Genomic DNA, 20,269 nt, shown 5'->3' on the forward strand with positions numbered 1-20,269 from the left:
ACTTTAGTTATTTAGGATATGCATTCACATATTTTGCTGAGTCCCATCTGTACTGTCACCTGCCTAATATTTTTATTTTAATCAACTGCTTTTTTATATGTAAATGTGTGTGTGTGTGTGTGTGTGTGTGTGTTTGTTTATTTATTGAGAAGGAGTCTTGCTCTGTTGCCCAGGCTGGAGTGCAGTGGCGCCATCTCAGCTCACTGTAACCTCCACCTCCCAGATTCAAGTGGTTCTCCTGCCTCAGCCTCCTGAGTAGCTGGGATTACAGGTACCTGCTACCATGCCTGGGGTATATTGTATTTTTAGTAGAGACAGGGTTTCACCATGTTGACCAGGCTTGTCTTGAACTCTTGATCTTGTGATCTGCCTGCCTTGGCCTCCCAAAGTGCCAGGATTATTACAGGCGTGAGTCACAGCGCCTGGCTGTAAATGTGTTTTTAAAAGAGATAGCATTAATTGGAAACCAGCATTACTTGGCATAATAGAGGTTAACCCTATAAAGAAATATACTGGAAACTATAATAATGAAAAAATCATTAAATTCCTGTTACCTACTATATATTCTGAGCACATGGCTTTGCTGTCTTTCTTTTAAAGAAGAAAACTAGAAAATACTAGAGTAACTTAAAGACATATCATCAAAGACTGTACCTAAAAGTATCTTCTATAATACCATTTGAGGGAAAAAAAGTAGATATATTTTTAATAAAAATGTATTTTTATTAAAAAAAAATTATATATATATATAGAGAGACAGACAGACACACAGATGGGGGTCTTGCCCTGTCATCCAGGTTGGAGTGTAGTGGCATGATCATGGCTCCCTGCAGCCTCGACATCTCAGGCTCAAGTGATCCTCCCATGTCAGTCTCTCATAGCTGGAATCATAGGCATGTGTCACCACACCTGGTTAATTTTTTTTTATTTTCAGTAGAGGCGAGGTCTGGCTATGTTGTCCAGGCTAGTCTTGAACTTCTGGGCTCAAGCAGTCCTTGCATCTTGGCCCCACAAAGTGCTGAGATTACAGGCTTGAGCCGCTGCATCCTGCCAGGAAATACTGACATTTAACAAATTTTCTAATCTTTTAAAATAAATGGACCTGACTCACGTAATTGCTACTTAAGGAAGTGCGTGTAGTTTTTTTCTCTATTTATAAAGAAGATCCCATGTTGGCACTTTGATATCTGTGGCTTTTAAATTTTGATTTTTCTCCTTTTTCTCTTTACCTTCCTTTCCCTTGCACACATTTAAGTAAACCATCACATATTTAGTGCATATGTTAAAGATTGTTTTCATTGTCTGAATTAGTTTTTGAATCACTCTCTAAAAGTTAATTTGAAGAAAAAAGTTGAAAATTAAGAATGCATTTACATATTTGTTTCTTAATTCATGTATGATAGATTAATATGGCCGGGCGCGGTGGCTGATGCCTGTAATCCCAGCACTTTGGGAGGCCAAGGTGGGTGGATCACCTGAGGTCAGGAGTTTAAGACCAGCCTGGCCAACATGGCGAAACCCAGTCTCTACTAAAAATACAAAAAAATATTAGCCGGATGTGATGGTTGCATGCCTGTAATCCCAGGTACTCTGGAGGCTGAGGCAGAAGAATCGCTTGAACCCAGGAGGCAGAGGTTTCAGTGAGCCGAGATCTTGCCATTGCACTCCAGCCTGGGCAACAAGAGTGAGACTCCATCTCAAAAAAAAAAAAAAAAAAAAAAAAAAAAAAAAGATAGATGAGTATTTTTTGTTTAAATTGCACATGATTATTTTCATGAAGTTTGGTCTTTGTGTTTTATTTAATATTTAAGAGTAGTCCTGGATTTTCTATATAATTTTTTCATCTAAATGTTATGAGCATGACTTTCTGTTAGAAATATGATATTTTTTTGTGTGGGCAGAGTGCCTGTTTGATAGAAAATCACATGTTAAGCTAAAGTCTTTTGTTTCATTTGTTTGTTTTTTTTTTCTCTTTAGTAGCAAGCTTTTTAAGTTTTATTTATTGTTAAATAAACCCACCAATTTTTATTTGTTAATGTTAAATAAGCTCACCAATTTGAATAGTAATGTTAGACCAGTTTCATTTATGCTTACTATTACCATGATTCCTACCTCTTTATCTCTCTGATCTAAAAAAAAATCTAGATTACTCATACTGTTTTTTCCTGTGTCTTTAGTATTTCGAAATATCTCTTCCAATCAGTAAAGGGTATCTTTAAGTACTATTAATGGTTTGAAATCTCTATTAATTCATATCTTCTGCATTAAATTTCTGCTTTTTCTTTTTGTTTTAAAAGCATCTTTTGCCTCTTCTAAGCCAGGTTTATTTCCCTGCTGCTTTGATGTCTCTTAATTTCATTTCATTTTGGGGGTTTTTTGTAATTTTTTCCTTCTGAAAAATAATTCCCACAAACCTTTAAGCTTTGCTTATTTGTTGGTGAATTTTAAAAACCAAAAAGCCCTTTATAAACAAAGGATTTTTAGTTCTTTATCTTCCTCAGGTGGTATAAGCTTAGAAATTCAGTCATAACTCTCTAGTAAGTGTTATGAGCTTTAATTTTAAAGTTAAATTGTGCAGGATCTGGATTTTATTTAAAAAAATAAAGAAGAGGCCAGGCACATTGACTCATACCTGTAATCCCAACACTTTAAGAGGCCAAGGCAGGAGGATTGCTTGAGCCCCAGGAGTTCGAGACCAGCCTGGGCAACATAGCAAACCCCATCTCTAGAAAAAAAAAAAAAGTGTGCACCTGTGGTCCCAGCTACTTGGGAGGCTGAGCCTGGGAGTTCAAGGTGGCAGTGAGCTGTGATTGCACCACTGCACTCTAGGCTGGGCGACAGAGTGCAATCCTGTCTCAAAAGAATAAAGTTGAAGCATAATTTTATCATAAATGATCTCTTTAACAAAGGAATCCAGATTTAGAGAGATACCCACGTTTTTCTTTAGGCAAAAGTATTATCTCTTTAAATGTGCCTCTTGACAATTGGTACTCTATTTTTTTTTACCATTCTAAATGTAAAGCTCCATAATGTCTGGCTGTTCTCAGCCATAAATAATGTATTATGAAACTACAGAATTTTAGCAACTTTATAATCCAAATTAGAAGTTATTTGCAGCAAGGTCAGATTCTGTGTCTTAATGACTGGGCATGGTGGCTCATGGCTGCAATCCCAACACTTTGGAAGGCCGAGATGGCAGGATCGCTTGAGGCCAGGAGTTTGAGACTAGCTTGAGCAACAAAGCAAGACCCTGTCTCTGCAAAGAATAACATAATTAGCCAGGCGTAGTGACACATCCCTGTAGTCCCAGCTACTTGGAAGGCTGAGGCAGGAGGATCTCTTGAGCCCAGGAGTTTGAGAGTGCAGTGAGCTATGATTGAGCCACTGCACTGAAGGACTGAAGGGAACAAGTACAACCCTGTGTCTCTTAAAAAAAAATTAGGCCGGGCGCGGTGGCTCAAGCCTGTAATCCCAGCACTTTGGGAGGCCGAGACGGGCGAATCACGAGTTCAGGAGATCGAGACCATCCTGGCTGACACGGTGAAACCCCGTCTCTACTAAAATACAAAAAAAATTAGCCGGGCGAGGTGGCGGGCGCCTGTACTCCCAGCTACTCGGGAGGCTGAGGCAGGAGAATGGCGTGAACCCGGGAGGCGGAGCTTGCAGTGAGCTGAGATCCGGCCACTGCACTCCAGCCTGGGTAACAGAGCCAGACTCCGTCTCAAAAAAAAAAAAAAAAATTAGGCTGGGTGCGGTGGCTTATGCCTATAATCTCAGCACTTTGGGAGGCTGAGGAGGGCAGATCGCTTGAGGTCAGGGGTTTGAGACCAGCCTGGGAAACATAGTGGAACCCTGTCTCTACCCAAAAATACGGAAATAAGCCAGCTGTGCTGGTGCACACCTGTAGTCGCAGCTACTCAGGATGCTGAGGTGGGAGAATTGCTTGAACTAGGGAGGCGCGGAGGTTGTAGTCAGTTGAGATTGTGTCATTGCACTCCAGCCTGAGCAACAAAGCAAGACTGTGTCTTAAAAAAAAGTATGAATACTTTTTTTCCTACATGTGTTAAAGGGGAATTTTGGTACTATGTTTCCATTTCCTGTTTTTCAGAAAATGCTGCTCAAATTCCAGTGGCTACTCCACAGGTCTCTCCTAACACAGTGAAACGTGCTGGACCTCGACTGTTGTTGATTCCAGTGCAGCAGGGTTCTCCTACTCTTAGACCTGTCTCAAACACACAGCTTCAGGGACATCGAATGGTCTTGCAGCCTGTTAGGAGTCCAAGTGGAATGAACCTATTCAGGCACCCTAATGGGCAGATTGTCCAGCTTCTACCTTTGCATCAGCTTCGAGGCTCTAATACCCAGCCCAACTTACAGCCTGTCATGTTTCGGAACCCAGGTATAAAGTTATTTTTCATGAACTTTTCTTTTGTTAAATCACTTGGCCATATGGTATGTTAATACACCAGGACATCGGAAGTCTTGGTATGGGCAGTCATGATTTAAAAATTTCTCTCTCATTTTTTAAACCAGGGTCTGTGATGGGAATCCGGTTACCTGCTCCTTCCAAACCCTCTGAGACTCCGCCATCTTCCACTTCGTCTTCTGCTTTCTCTGTCGTGAATCCTGTAATCCAAGCTGTTGGGTCTTCTTCAGCAGTGAATGTTATCACTCAGGCACCGTCATTGCTTTCCTCTGGAGCTAGTTTTGTGTCTCAGGCTGGTACATTGACCCTGAGGATTTCTCCTCCTGAACCACAAAGCTTTGCAAGTAAAACAGGCTCTGAAACCAAAATAACCTATAGCTCAGGAGGACAGCCTGTTGGTACAGCCAGTCTTATTCCTCTCCAGTCTGGTAGTTTTGCCTTGTTACAGCTCCCAGGACAAAAGCCTGTTCCTAGCTCCATTCTTCAACATGTTGCTTCCCTTCAGATGAAGAGGGAATCTCAGAATCCAGACCAGAAAGATGAAACAAACTCAGTAAAAAGAGAGCAAGAAACCAAGAAGGTTCTACAGTCAGAAGGAGAGGCTGTAGACTCTGAGGCTAACATAATAAAACAAAACTCAGGAGCTGCTACCTCAGAAGAAACTCTGAATGATTCCTTGGAAGATAGGGGTGATCATTTGGATGAAGAATCCCTTCCAGAAGAAGGTTCTGCAACTGTCAAACCATCTGAGCATTCCTGTATCACTGGGTCACATACAGATCAAGACTATAAAGATGTTAATGAACAATATGGGGCTAGGAATCGTAACAGTTCCAAAGAAAAAGTGGCTGTTCTAGAAGTTAGGACCATTTCTGAAAAAGCCGGTAATAAGACCGTCCAAAATTTAAGTAAAGTACAGCATCAAAAACTTGGTGATGTGAAGGTGGAACAGCAGAAAGGATTAGACAATCCAGAAGAAAACTCAAGTGAATTTCCAGTCACCTTTAAGGAAGAAAGTAAATTTGAATTGTCAGGAAGCAAAGTTACGGAGCAGCAATCTAATCCACAGCCAGAGGCCAAAGAGAAGGAATGTGGAGACTCTCTGGAGAAAGACAGTATTAGAGAAAGATGGAGAAAACATCTGAAGGGCCCCTTAACCAGGAAATGTGTTGGATCTTCACAGGAATGTAAGAAAGAGGTAGACGAGCAGTTAATTAAAGAAACAAAGACATGTCAGGAAAATTCAGATGTGTTTCAGCAAGAACAAGGCATCTCTGACTTACTTGGAAAAAGTGGAATTACTGAAGATGCCAGAGTTCTGAAAACTGAATGTGATTCTTGGAGTAGGATTTCTAATCCTTCAGCCTTCTCCATTGTTCCTAGGAGAGCTGCAAAAAGCAGCAGAGGGAATGGACATTTTCAGGGTCACTTACTGCTACCTGGAGAACAGATACAACCAAAGCAAGAGAAGAAGGGTGGGAGAAGCAGCGCTGACTTCACTGTTTTGGATTTGGAAGAAGATGACGACGATGAGAATGAGAAAACCGATGATTCCATTGATGAAATTGTGGATGTTGTTTCTGACTACCAGAGTGAAGAGGTTGATGATGTAGAAAAGGTGGTGAGCCCATTTTTGTTGTGACTGAAACCTAAAGGATTTAAATGATTTATTAGAGACAGAAGCTTTTTCAGAAGATCACTAAGACATAATACATTTAATTGGATGCCTAGGTTTAGATTATGACTTAAATGGCTTAGTAGTTTTTTAGGCTGTGTCAATCAAGCATCACTTATTGAGCTTTTATTCTTTGAGACTTGCCTGGTTTTATGGGAAGGCTGGTTTAAGCATTTGGGGGATAGGTGCTTGAGAGTCCCTACTCTTTTTAAGTTAGATTTTTAAAATCCCGAAACCACTACTCCTATTTGATCCCAGTCAATTTCTGTGACGTTTTCTATGTGAGATGGTTGTAGCTTCTCTGGTAGATGTTAATCAGAAACTGGGAATGGGTGACCTTACAACTGGAGGAGAACTTACTTGCACATAGAGAGATGTTTTTGTTTTTGGAGAAAAACTGGAAAATACCATCTTTGGTATTCTAATACCATTTTGCCTTGAGTTGCTTTTATTTGTAGTCTCTGGAATTTATATTCTAGACTTCGGTCATCGTCCTTTGTAATATGACCTTTATGGCCTAGTTTTATTATTTTCCCGAAGTGTTTTTATAGGATTCCTTTTTAGGGTTGTCGTATTTACTGAAATAAGTAACTGTCAGGTATTGATACAGTGCAGGAGTTGTACAAATGTTTTCTGTAAAAGGCCAGATAGTAAATAGTTTTAGACTTTGCAGAGAGCTAGAGGGCTCTCTGTTCCAACTACTTGACTACTGTTGTAGTATAAAAGCAGCTGTATTCCATTAAAACGTTAGTAAAAAAGGCCAGGTGCGGTGGCTCACACCTGTAATCCCAGCACTTTGGGAGACCGAGGTGGGTGGATCACCTGACATCAGGAGTTTGAGACTAGTCTGGCCAACATGACAAAACCCCATCTCTACTAAAAATACAAAAAATTAGCTGGGTGTGGTGGCAGGTGCCTGTAATCCCAATACTCAGGAGGCTGAGGCAGGGGAATTGCTTGAACCCAGGAGGCGGATGTTGCAGTGAGTCCAGATCACGACATTGCACTCCAGCCTGGGCGACAAGAACAAAACTCCGTCTCGGGGAAAAAAACCACAACTTATTAAAAAAAAAAAAAAAAAAGTTAGTGGGCTGTGGTTTGCTGACGCTTGACGTAAGGTCTGATTTTAAAACATGGGGAGATCATAACCAGCTGCCTGTGGAGTGCCCTAAAATCTGAACTGTAGCCTTCTCTTCAGGAGCAGATGAAAGCCATCTGCACTGATTGTCATACAACTGCTTGTTTTAGAGTCGCACTTCCTTGAGATTCATTCTGCCTCTGTTATCTGGTCCTTTTCTGTTAATGCTTAAGCTTTATGCAAATAAAATAAAACAAAAAAAGATTACTGTTTTAAAAATTAAAATGTTGAAATATTTTATTTTAGAGACGGAGTCTTGCTCTGTCGCTCAGGCTTGAGTGCAGTGGCGCGAACTCGACTCACTGCAACCTCCGCCTCCAGGGCTCAAGCAGTTCTCCTGCCTCAGCCTCCGGAGTAGCTGAGATTACAGGAGCCCACCACTGCACTCGGCTAATTTTTGTCTTTTAAGTAGAGATGGGGTTTCACCATCTTGGCCAGGCTGGTCTTAATGTTGTTATGTTGGTTATTTCAGTACCTCCATTGTCTCATTTATAAAGGAGGATCTTGCTCTAAAATTGGATGATTCTATATTCATTTGAGTTATACTTTCTCTCTAGCCTAATCTTTTTCAAGAATGGATGTAAATTCATTGACTTTAGCAGTTATATTGCAGATTTTTTTGTGTTTTTTTACAGCCCAAGTAAACATGAGACCAAAAAACAGTTCAACTTTAAAACCAGTGAAAACTGTTATTACTATTAGGGGAACTGATATAATAGATCTTCTAAAGTAGGTTTTTTCCTTTTTTCTTTTTTTGACTGAGTCTTGCTGTGTCGCCCAGGCTGGAATGCAGTGGTGCCATCTCGGCTCACTGCATCGTCTGCCTCCCAGGTTCAAACGATTCTTCTGCCTCAGCCCCCTGAGTAGCTTAGGATTACAGGCGGGCACCAGCATGCCCAGCTAAGTTTCGTGTTTTTTTAGTAAAGACAGGGTTTCACCATATTGGCCAGGCTGGTCTCGAACTGCTGACCTCAGGTGATCCACCCACGTTGGCCTCCCAAAGTGCTGGGATTACAGGCGTGAGCCACTGTGCCCAGCCTGAAGTATCTTAATCATACAAAGAGGCATTGCCTGAATGTACTAATAGGGAATTTGACAAGCAAACGAGTTATACTTTTTTTTTTTAAAGGTCATATTAAGTGATCTCTAAAATCTAAACATTGTTTTTATTTACACATCTCACACCTATGTTGCCTTTATGATTAGCATTGGAATACCGTGAGGGAAGTGGTGAATAGCTTCTTTAATTTAAATCTTCCTTGTGGAAGTTAATCCACAAATCTTCCTTGTGGATGTTATTTAGAAATCCTGCAGTTATACCAGGTGCTGTAGTGCTCTCCTGTAATCCCAGCACTTTGGGAGGCTGAGGCAGGCGGATCACCTGAGGTCAGGAGTTTGAGACCAGCCTGACCAACATGGTGAAACCCTGTTAGTAAACAATACAAAAATTAGCTAGGTGTGGTGGCACAGTCCTAAGAGTCCCAGCTGCTCGGGAGGCTAAAGCAGGAAAATCATTTGAGCCCGGGAGGCGGGCTCGTTTACTATGTTTCTGGCATAGTAAACAGTTTTTTGTGTTTTTTTTTTGAGGGGGGCACAGAAATGTTGCAAGTAAACACTATTTTTAAAGGTGGCCTTAAAAAGATCTGCTTATCCCATATATCCATATAACTCTAGTGTTACATAAAATATTTAGCAAGTTTCTGTGACAGGTGCCCAGTAAACACTTTGATTGACTCCTTTTTTGGCATGATAAGGAAATACAGCAATCCTGGGCTTTTTTGAAACCTGAAATTCCTTACAGGCTCTGAATTTGTGGGGTTGAGAGAGTTGCAGGACTGGGCTATATCCTATTTCCATACCTGCCTGTGTATGCTAATGTGTGTTGATTTGTGGGCATCTGATAGGATGTTGGTCATGAAGCCCCCTTAAAGTGGCACTTGAATTTTTCTCCTTTCTATATTTATCTCACCAAATTTTATTTTACTGTTATTTAATCTTAAGATTTATGAAACCTTAATATATCTGTACCTGAATTTTGTCCACTGGAAATAACACTGAAGCATCAATGCAGTCCTTTGAGGACGCTGTTAAGTTTAATGATGTCTGTTTATTTATTTTTTATTTTATTTTTTTGAGACAGTCTCACTCTTGTCTCCTAGGCTGGTGTGCAGTGGTGCAGTCTTGGCTCACTGCAGCCTCGAACTCCTGGCCTCAAGCAGTCCTCCCACCTCACTCTCCCAAGTAGCTGTAATTATAGGCGAGCGCCACCATGTCTGGCTGATTTTTGTATTTTTTGTAGAGACAGGGTTTTGCCATGTTGCCCAGGCTGGTCTTGCACTCCTAAGCTCAAAATGATCCACCTGCCTGGGCCTCCCAAAGTGCTGAATTATAGGTGTGAGTTGAAAAGTTTAGGTGTTCTTGCTAATCAATACATTATTTACTTTTGTAATGATGTATTTTCAGAATAACTGCGTAGAATATATTGAGGATGACGAGGAGCACGTGGACATTGAGACTGTAGAAGAGCTCTCAGAGGAAATTAATGTTGCTTACCTGAAGACCACAGTGGCCCACACACAGTCATTCAAACAGCCGTAAGTCTTACTGCTCTTTGGATTGTTGTTTTTGTAGCGTTGTAACCAGAAATAAAATGAAATGTTCTGTTTAGGAGCTCTGGGTAACTGATCTGGTTCCTTCTTCCTCTAGCTTTTTTTCTGATTAGTATAGATGAGGAGAGGAACTAGAATTTGGATAATTTTCTTTCGTCATTGGTAGGAGGCAGTGTGTAAATGTGAATAACATGCTTTTGGAGCCCGATAGACTGGTGTTATAAAATACTAGTTTTGCTAGTTTGTAGGTATTTAACCTTGGGCAAATCTTTAATCTCTCTGAACCTCAGATTCTTTACCTATGAAATGAGGAAAATGCCCCTATTCGAAGTGTTAAATGAGGTAGTATGTACAACTAGCATAATAACTGATATAAATGGACTACTCAACAAAAGTTAGTTTCTTGTATCATTTAAGAATAGGCATTACATTCTAAATTTGGTTACTTTACTAGTTGAACAGATGAGATACAGGTAGGAAAATTTTTCTTCGTATTTCACTGGTGAGATGAAAATGTGGAAGGAATGATGACTTGCTCAGGAAAATTTATTTCATTTTCTGTTTTAGTAAGCCTTATATTGATTATGGATTGGGGTGTGAGAAAGAGTAGGGAAGGAGGGTATTTTGTGCCAGACATTGTACTTTTCCTGTCATCTCATTAACTACAATGATATGAAAGTAGCTATGAGCTGAGAAAGAATAATTCTTCGTTCCTACTGATACTGAGAAAGTTGAAGGAGTAGAAAGTAGGACTGATAGTTCTCTTCACTCTGGAGCTGTTTACAGGCTACTTCAGTTACCTACTGGCTAAACTTGAAAGAATTTAAAGCCCTTAAAAACTTAATTAGACTTAATGAGTTTAGCAGTATTGCTGGGATAATGAGTTCTGTATACTAAAACTGAATTTGTAAACAATGGCAACAAACAAAACCTCTAAAAAATATTTGCAATAGTAACAGGAAAACTGCTGTGTGAGAACGTTCTCTGACAAGCTGTGTAAGAGTTTTCTTAGAAAATTGTATTGAAAGACGAAGAGGAATTCAGCAAATGGGGAGAGATAACATGTTAATGGATTGGAATAGTAAAGGGCCAAGAATAACCAACACACAGCACAAAAACCGTAAGGGAACAGATTAAAGTAAAAAACTAAAGATTTAGGCTGGGCGTGGTGGCTCACGCCTGTAATCCCAGCACTTTGGGAGGCCGAGGTGGGCAGATCATCTGAATTCAGGAGTTCAAGACCAGGCTGGCCAACATGATGAAACCCTGTCTCTACTAAAAATACACAAATTAGCCGGACTTGTTGGCACACCCCTGTAGTCCCAGCTACTTGGGAGGCTAAGGCAGGAGGATCGCTTGAACCTGGGAGGTGGAGGTTGCAGTGAACTGAGACTGTGCCACTGTACTCCAGCCTGAGAGACAGTGAGACTACATCTCAAAAAAAAAAAAAAAAAATTAAAGATTTAATTAGATTTGTTTAAATTGTTTAAATTTAATTAAAAATAAAGGTTAAAAGAATTTAAAAATTCTGTCAGAACACCATGAAAACAGTGAAAAGGCAAACTCAGACTATGAAGAAAGTGTTTGCCATACATATTAACTAACAAAGGATTAATGTCGAGGGTATAAAAAAATTGTTACAAGTCACAAAAAGATGACCCAGCAAAAAAGTAAATAATGGATATTAGAGACAGTTGACAGAAGAAGAAACCTAAAAGCCCAGTAAACACATGTACATTTGTTCAACTTCACAAGTAATTAGGGAAATGCAGATAAAACCACAGTGACTTTACCAATTCACACTCATGAGACTGCAAAAATGGAGATTTCTGATAGTACAGTTATCTAGGTTTGGAGCAATGGGAACTCTCATACAGCAAGTGGGAGTGTACATTGTATTACCAGTTTAACAGTTCCTGAACTTGAAGGTGTGCATATCTTTCTTTTGCCTGGCAATTCTGCTCCTATGCCCTAGAAAAATTCACACAAGGGGTCGTGTATGGGACTGTACATTGCAGCATTGTTTGCTATTATGAAGATTTAGAAACAACCTAAATAACTACAAACATTCTGGAAAAAAAAAATTCGGGAAAATTCACATTGTGGAATACTATGTAACAGTTAAAACAATTGGAATTAGAACTCTGTGTATCAGCATATATCAGGTGTAATCTATTTGTACTTTTATTTTCAATTTTTTTTTTGTAGAGACGGAGTCTTGCTATGTTGCCCAGGCTAGTTTTGAACTCCTGGCCTCAAGCAGTCCTCCTGCCTTGGCCTCCTAAAGTTCTGAGATTACAGGCATGAGCTACTGTGCCTGGCCTTCAGGTCGAATATTGAATGAAACCAATGAGTTGCAGAAAGATACAGTATAGTATATAATATTTAAAGTAGTACTTTTTTTTTTGTTAAGATATATATATATTTCTAGTAAAACTTACAAAGATGTGCATGGTAAAACTCTGTCTTAGAATGTTTACCTTTGAGAAGGAGGGAAGGGAATGTGGTTGAGTGGACTGCACATAAAACCTGTATTTTTGAGATGTATTATTTCTCAAGCTAGATGGTTCATATGTGGGTGTTCATTATATACTTGGTCCTCCTTCACAGTTGGGAGGGACCAGGTGTATAATGGAAAAGCATGTATCCACAAATATAGAAAGCATGTATTTGTGGATTCACCCAACTGTGGATTGAAAATATCTGGAAGAAGAAAAATTGCATCTGTATTGAACATGTATAGACTTTATTGTCATGTCATTATTCCCTAAACAATACAGTATAACAACTATTTACTTAGTTTTTACATTGTACTAGGTGTTATAAGTAATGTAGGGGTGATTTAAAGTATATGGGAGGAGGTACCTATGTTATATGCAAATACTATACCATTTTATATCAGGGACTTGAGTATTCAAGGATACTGCCGGAAGTTTTGGAACGAGTCTTCCATGGGTACTGGAGGATGACTTTAAATTTGTTTATATGGTTTTGTGTATTAAATATTTCATGATTGTACAAAGTAATTTGAAGTTTTAGTGACTATTTGTACACTTTTAGAGAAAATATATAATGTCAAGTAAATAATGTGGCTGTATATCACACCTTGGGAAAAAGAAACTGTTTGTAATTTGGAATGGTTTGGTTGTAGCTGTGAAATATGTCTTAAGATTATTAAATTTCAGTAAGACACTGAAAAATCCTGTCTTTATCCAGGTCGCGTACTCACATCTCTGCAGATGAAAAAGCAGCTGAAAGGAATCGAAAGGTATTTAGGATATATTTAGTGATAATTACTCATTGAATAAAATTGTTAACATTTATTTTAGGGTTGAAACAACATTAGCTATATTAGCCACGATTTTTTCTCAGGGCTATTTTTGCCAGTGAGTTAATATAATCAGTTTTTTCTCCTTAATGAAATTATACTACTAAGGTCCTTTTTTTCCCCCTTTTAATTCTTCTCCTCAGAGGATAGACTAATTTAGAGTAGTTAAAAATGGATATGAAATTTATGAGAATATATGTGCTTATTTGAAAACTGTTCTTGTAATGGTTTGATGTAAAACAAGCTGCCATTCTTTCTTGCCTGGGCTCATGATTTTCAGTGATTTAAAAAACTATCTTCTGCAAAATGGCCAGCAGTTCAGGGATCCATGAAACAATAAACCTTTAATTTTCTTAATCTTTTTGGTATATATCATAGTAACATAATTAAGCAGGGTTTTCTGTTTTTCCTAACCAACAGTAGGCATGGAGGAGAGTTTGGTTTGTTTAAATTGTTTTCCACTTGTTTTTTTATCTTAATTTAAAAGATTAAAAAAAGTCAATGATGGCTTGGGTTGAAGTAGAGGGTGGCATTTGGTTCCTTTAAAAAATCATAGTACAGTTTGGTTTTGATCTGATTGGGGACTCACGATACAACGTATTTGCATGGTTGTAATTATTTGCATATATCATTATATTTGGCTTTTAAAAATTTATTCTGAAGCATTTTTCAGATGTAACAGGAATTTTCATAATAGCTTATTTACGTAATCCATTGTTTTGTACCCAAATAATTATATGCAAATTCTTGCTTCACTTTGCTATATTTAATGTTTATATTGCCTTTCTTTCTGTCTTGTTGGCTCTTTTATTCTCCCATTCTATCTTAATGCATAATAGGTTTAACTTTAGAAAGGCAGTGGCTTTTCCATGAGAGTTTTTGGGTACTGTCAGAGTTATGATTAAGCAAACAGTGTCAGAAAAAGAGACAATTAGAAACGTCAGAGGGAAAAAACACAAAACCAAGAAACTGCACAGGACAGGAAGTATTATTCACTTTATATGAGTAGTGTTTATAATGTCATAATAGTTAATGTTGATGTTTTTCAAAGAAAGTTTATAACCTATAATTAAAATATAGAAGACTTAATTTCAGTCTTGAAAAATGTGAGAATACATATGACAATTTGGGAGGTGAGAGAGGGAAGAAGGAATAAAGGGAAGGATACAGGTGCTGATACCCTCATTTTACAAAGTAGAAAGGCAAGATAGATTGTTTATTCTTGACGAAATAAGAAATTAAGGTAGAATTCAAGTTGCTAAGGGATCAGTAGAACAACTAAAAGTAGTGATGTAACTATATTGGAATGATAAGGTGGTATAAGACATGAGAGTGATATGAGCTCAATCCTCTTCTGCATAGCAAGAAGGCAGTAGATAGCATTGAAAATAGAAAAAAAATAAGCTTATGTTACTATTTTTGGTTTAGGATATAGATTTAAGAACTAGAAGAAGCTGCTAAAAGAATTAAAAAGTGATTGTTTCTGAGGATCCAGGTACAAGTTCAGGGCATAGTTGCTTTTCATTATCAGCGTGTGTGTGTGTGTGTGTGTGTGTGTGTGTGTGTGTGTGTGTGTACAAGTTCAGGGCATAGTTGCTTTTCATTATAAGCGTGTGTGTGTGTGTGTGTGTGTGTGTGTGTGTGTGTGTGTGTAGATGAAGTCTTACTGTGTTGCCTGTGTTAGTCTCAAACTCCTGGCCTTAAGTGATCCCCTACCTCGGCCTCCAAAAGTGCTGGAGATTACAGATTTCAGCCACTGTGCCTGGCCAGCCTCTTCATATATTTTAAGTCCTATAAACAAAGATTGTAATGGAATAAAAAAGATAGAGAAAGGAGGCCTTAAGCCTTTCTGAGGATCAAGAAGGACTTTCCTGAAAAAGTTTGAGTTTGAAGTGTTAAGTTTTAAATGTTATGGAGGTTTAGGTAAGAGGTGGGATAAGTAATCTAGGTACAGGTAAAAAGCCTGTGTAATGGCAGGGAGGTGTGGGATTGTGTAGCATGTCTTGGGAATTTCTAGCAGATAGGAATGGTTGGAGAGAAAGGGGATTTAGAAGAGTGGCAGTTGATTCTTTACCAGATTGAGGAGGATCTTACAGTATTTTTTGAAAAACAGTTAATGTAATTTGTATCATGAAAACAAGTTTTAGTAATATAATAAATTACATAAGTAAGCTCTTTCAGATCTTCTACGCCTGTAACATACACAATTTCTTCCTTGTTTGAAAATCACTGAAATTTGAACTAAGAGCTGGTAAGATCACTTCAGCATGCATTAGAAATTATACTATTGGCATTGTAAGAGTTAGATTTGAAGGAAAGATAGACTGGTAGTAAGATGACCAATTGAGAGGCTGTTACAACAGTCCAGACAAAAGGTAATGGGTGCCTGAAATAGGGCAGTGTCATTTGGAACAGAATAAGAGGGCCAATTACATGTTCAAGATGTTTAGGAGGCAATCTTGTTTGAACAGGCTCCACCAATTCCTCTAAAACTGAAGCCTGATTACTGGAGTGACAAACTACAGAAAGAAGCAGAAGCGTTTGCTTATTATCGCCGGACACACACTGCCAATGAGCGGCGGCGGCGTGGTGAAATGAGAGATCTCTTTGAGAAATTAAAGATCACATTGGGATTACTTCATTCTTCCAAGGTTTCTAAAAGTCTCATTCTTACTCGAGTAAGTGTTCTGTGTAAATGACAATAAGAGCTTGACTAAGAGATTCTTACTGGTGCTATGAGAAAGAGAATCCACTGACATATATAAGGAACATTGAAATAGAGCTACTTAAATGTAACAGTTGAATATGGACTACTGAATGCCCAATAAATCCCTTAGGGGGAAAATCATTATGCTAAGTCACAGGAGCTTTTCATTGAAAGTCAGTTTCTTTTTTTTTTTTTATTTTTTTATTTTTTATTTTTTGAGACGGAGTTTTGCTCTTGTTGCCTAGGCTGGAGTATGATGGCACGATCTTGGCTCACCGCAACCTTTGCCTCATGGGTTGAAGTGATTCTCCTACCTCAGCCTTCCAAGTAGCTGGGATTTCAGGCATGCACCACCACACCTGGCTAATTTTGTATTTTTAGTAGATCAGTAGTAAAGTTTGTATTTTTGTATTTTTATTAGAGACAGGGTTTCTCTATGTTGGTCAAGCTGGTCTCGAGCTCCCGACCTCCAGTAATCTGCCCACCTCTGCCTCCCAAAGTGCTGGGATTACAGGCATGAGCCACCACACCCAGCCGAAAGTCAGGTTCTTAAATGGGCACAGCTCTCCTTTCTTCAGATAGAGTCAGAAACTCTGGTTAGCCATGTTGACCATGAGACGTAAAGAATGTCTCTTTACGTTGGTGTTCTTGATAGCACTTAGTACAGGTTATCACAGTGTAAAGCATAGCATAAGTGATATTTTAATATGCTTAACAGTTGACAGTCATTTTAAAAGAAAATCTGAAATATTCAAGGGAGCAGAAGTTTTAACTTTGTGTGTAGAATATCTAAAGTATTTCATTTAAATTGTTCTTAAGTAGAAGCTGGAAGAGGACAAGATAAGCAGTCATATCCCTCTAGAGCAAAGTTATTTCAGCCAGATTTTGGTTAGACTAGAAGATGATCTTGAAGTTGATTATTAAAATCTAAGCAGAGCACAAGTGTTTTGTATCTCCTTGCAGTAGTGGAATACCTACTACCATTCAGTGATGCTCTTTGGAAATAATCATGGTCACGTTCCTTAAAAGTGTAAGCCAGAAACCCTCTTACAGTTTAACAAAAAATAATTTCTGAAACATCAACAATTGTTAATGGAATTTAAAAATTCTCTTAAGATGTTAGATTAAGTTTTTTTTTTTTTCATTAGAGAATTGTGTAGACCTTACCTGTGTTTAAAGAAAGAGTGAATCAATTTTCAATAATACCACTATTTCTATTCTAGGCCTTCAGTGAAATTCAGGGGCTAACAGATCAGGCAGACAAATTGATAGGACAGAAAAATCTCCTGACTCGAAAAAGGAATATTCTCATACGGAAAGTATCGTCTCTTTCAGGTGAGATAAGTAAATAATCTCTGGTAAAGAGCATAATTATAGCTTCAGCAAGGAGAAATCCTCAGTAGATCTTTCAGATACTTAATTGAAAGCTTGACTCCCACAGTTCACAGCACAGTTATCCTCTGACTGGGTGGGTTGTTTCTTGTGAATTGTAATCACCTTACTTTCCATAGTTTTTGGGAATATTGTTAAAGCGACTAGATTTCCATTGACTCTGTTTCTCATTATGTGGGGTAATGCAGAAAGTACTAATGTATTATCTGTCAACCTATAGGTAAGACAGAAGAAGTGGTCCTGAAGAAGCTAGAGTATATTTATGCAAAACAGCAAGCGCTAGAGGCACAAAAAAGAAAAAAGAAGATGGGATCAGATGAGTTTGACATGTCTTCCAGAATTAGCAAACAGCAGGAAGGATCTTCTACATCATCTGTAGATCTTGGACAGATGTTTATAAATAACAGGAGGGGGAAACCTTTGATTCTTTCCAGAAAAAAAGACCAGGCTACAGGTAGGAGGGAGATTCTTTGCTTTCCTTAATGTAGATTTGTATCAGTTGACTTTACTGGACTGACCATCTTCTCTTGTCCACATTTTTAGTTTTGTTTTTTTTTGTTGTTGTTGTTGTTTTGTTTTTTGTTTTTGAGACAGCTCTGTCACCTAGGCTGCAGTGCAGTGACGTGATCTCAGCTCACTGCAACCTCCACCTCCTGGGTTCAAGCGATTATCCTGCCTCAGCCTCCTGAGTAGCTAGAACTACAGCGTGCACCACCATGCCCAGCTAATTTTTTAAATTTTTAGTAGAGATGGGATTTTGCCCTGTTGGCCAGGCTAGTCTCGAACTCTTGACCTCAAGTGATCCACCCACCTCGGCCTCCCAAAGTGCTGGGATTACAGGCATGAGCCACCACACCGAGCCCACAGTTTTAGTTTTAATTAAATGAATTAAAGATGGGTTGTATAAAAAATAGAATATTAGCTACATTAGATTTTGGTTTCTGGTTGTAATACGCACTCATGCAAATCCTGAGAAGTTACCAGTCCTGGTAACATATTAGTCTATAGTCATGTATTTTTAATGAGTAGTTTTTTAAACTTAATCTTTTCAGACTTTATACTTCGTGATTTCCCTACAGTTCTGCTGATGGGTTTAATAAGTTGGGTCTAGCTGAGACCAATAAATGGGAAATTTTTTGTAAAATTTAATTTTGTCAAATCAGGCTATATTTTTCATCAGATCACTTACTAATACATTGCTATTAAGAAACAGTAGGCCAGGCACGGTGGCTTATGCCTTTAATCCCAGAACTTTGGGAGGCTGAGGTTGACAGATCACCTGAGGTCGGGAGTTTGAGACTAGCCTGACCAACATGGAGAAGCCTTGTCTCTACTAAAAATACAAAATTAGCCAGGTGTGGTGGTGCATGCCTGTAATCTCAGCTACTTAGGAGGCTGAGGCAGGAGAATCGCTTGAACCCTGAAGGTGGAGTGTGAGGTTGTGGTGAGCTGAGATCGTGCCATTGCATTCCAGCCTGGGCAACAAGCGCGAAATTCTGTCTCAAAAGAAAAATAAAAAAAAAGCCAAAGCCAAAGTAAATTGGTCTTAAATTCTTATTACCATCTTGATTTTGGAAGTAAAGCTATATTGATTTTATGTGTTACTTATATTCTTAAAGAATGGTATATCTGGCTGGGCACGGTGGCTCATGCCTGTAATCCCACCACTCAGGGAGGCAGAGGCAGGAGAATTGCTTGCACTCAGGAGTTTGAGACCAGCCTTGGGCAACATGGTGAAACCCTGTCTCTACTAAAAATACCAAAATTAGCCGGGTGTGGTAGTGCACACCTGTAGTCCCAGCTACTTGGGAGGCCGAGGCAGGAGAGTCACTTGAACCTGGGTGGTGGAGGCTGCAGTGAGTCGAGATCACACCACTGTACTCCAGCCTGTGCGACAGAGTGAGACTCCATCTCAAAAAAAAAAAAAAAGGTATATTCTTTTTTACTCTTTGGATGTTTGGATAGCCCAGTGTATGAGCCAGAAAAATCTGGTGTGGGTGTTTTGTTTTGTTTTGAGACAGGGCCCCACTCTGTAGCTGAGGCTGGAACGCAGTGTCTCGCTTGCAGCCTTGATCTCCTGGGCTCAAGCAATTCTCCCACCTTAGCCTTCCTAGTGGCTGGGACCACAGGTGCACACCACCACACCCGCTTAATTAAAAAAAAAATTTTCTTGTGGAGATGGAGATGGGGTCTCACCGTGTTGCCCAGGCTGGTCTTGAACTCCTGGGCTCAAGTGATCTGCCTGCCTCAGCCTCCCAAAGTGCTGGGATTAGAGGCATGAGCCACCACACCCAGCTGTGACTGCCTTTTATCTGTAACTAATTTCTGATCTTCTTGCAGAAAATACCTCACCCTCGAACACTCCACACACCTCTGCCAATCTTGTGATGACTCCACAAGGGCAATTGCTCACCCTAAAAGGTCCCCTATTCTCAGGACCAGTGGTAACTGTTTCTCCTGATCTCTTAGAATCTGATCTTAAGCCTCAAGTTGCCAGTAGTGCTGTGGCTCTACCAGGTATGTCATAAGTGTTGTCCTCTATGGGAAGTGATAAAGTTATCTCTAGCATCTCACAGTGACCAAGGAAGGCTTTGGATGTGTTCTGTAATGAAAAAGAGCTATTCCGTTGGCATTTGCCTTGGTAAGAGGTGGCCCTATTTTTAGAACATATTTGGCTTGAGTTACGGTACTGTTTGGTGTGTTTTACACCTGGTATTGAGCACCATTTTGTGAACTCTAGTAATTTCTAAGAGGAAGAATAAAAAAGATGTCAGAGGGAAAGGAAGATGTTAAATAATCACAGTCTTAGGTCTTGGTGTTGATAAATATTTGTCAGTTTCTTGTGGTACTCAGAGATGATAACAGTCCTGCATTACGAGCCTCATTCACTTTGAGCACTACTCTGTTTTGGGGCAAAGGGTAAAGTTGAAAGAGAATTCTCACTTGGGTGATTATGTGATAAAGGTAGAAGGGTCTCTTTAGTAATATTAGGTA

General features: G+C 39.2%; 1 protein-coding gene across 15 annotated transcripts in view; it reads left to right on the plus strand.

Moving 5' to 3' along the window:
• The window catches only part of MGA (MAX dimerization protein MGA), a 173,524-nt gene that overhangs the window by 146,843 nt on the left and 6,412 nt on the right, over nucleotides 1-20,269 (plus strand). For 14 of the 15 annotated variants that reach the window (XM_050799316.1, XM_050799326.1, XM_050799313.1 and 11 more), the window contains 8 exons: nucleotides 4,109-4,399; nucleotides 4,534-6,044; nucleotides 9,703-9,833; nucleotides 13,065-13,116; nucleotides 15,648-15,854; nucleotides 17,107-17,218; nucleotides 17,496-17,729; nucleotides 19,616-19,792. In XM_050799316.1, the coding sequence (XP_050655273.1) occupies nucleotides 4,109-4,399; nucleotides 4,534-6,044; nucleotides 9,703-9,833; nucleotides 13,065-13,116; nucleotides 15,648-15,854; nucleotides 17,107-17,218; nucleotides 17,496-17,729; nucleotides 19,616-19,792 (2,715 nt within the window). Of the gene's footprint in view, nucleotides 1-4,108; nucleotides 4,400-4,533; nucleotides 6,045-9,702; nucleotides 9,834-13,064; nucleotides 13,117-15,647; nucleotides 15,855-17,106; nucleotides 17,219-17,495; nucleotides 17,730-19,615; nucleotides 19,793-20,269 lie in introns of those variants that run through there. The other variant, XM_050799329.1, reaches the window with a different exon arrangement.

The sequence above is a fragment of the Macaca thibetana genome, chromosome 7 (genome assembly GCF_024542745.1).
Source record: "Macaca thibetana thibetana isolate TM-01 chromosome 7, ASM2454274v1, whole genome shotgun sequence".
NCBI lineage: Eukaryota > Metazoa > Chordata > Mammalia > Primates > Cercopithecidae > Macaca > Macaca thibetana.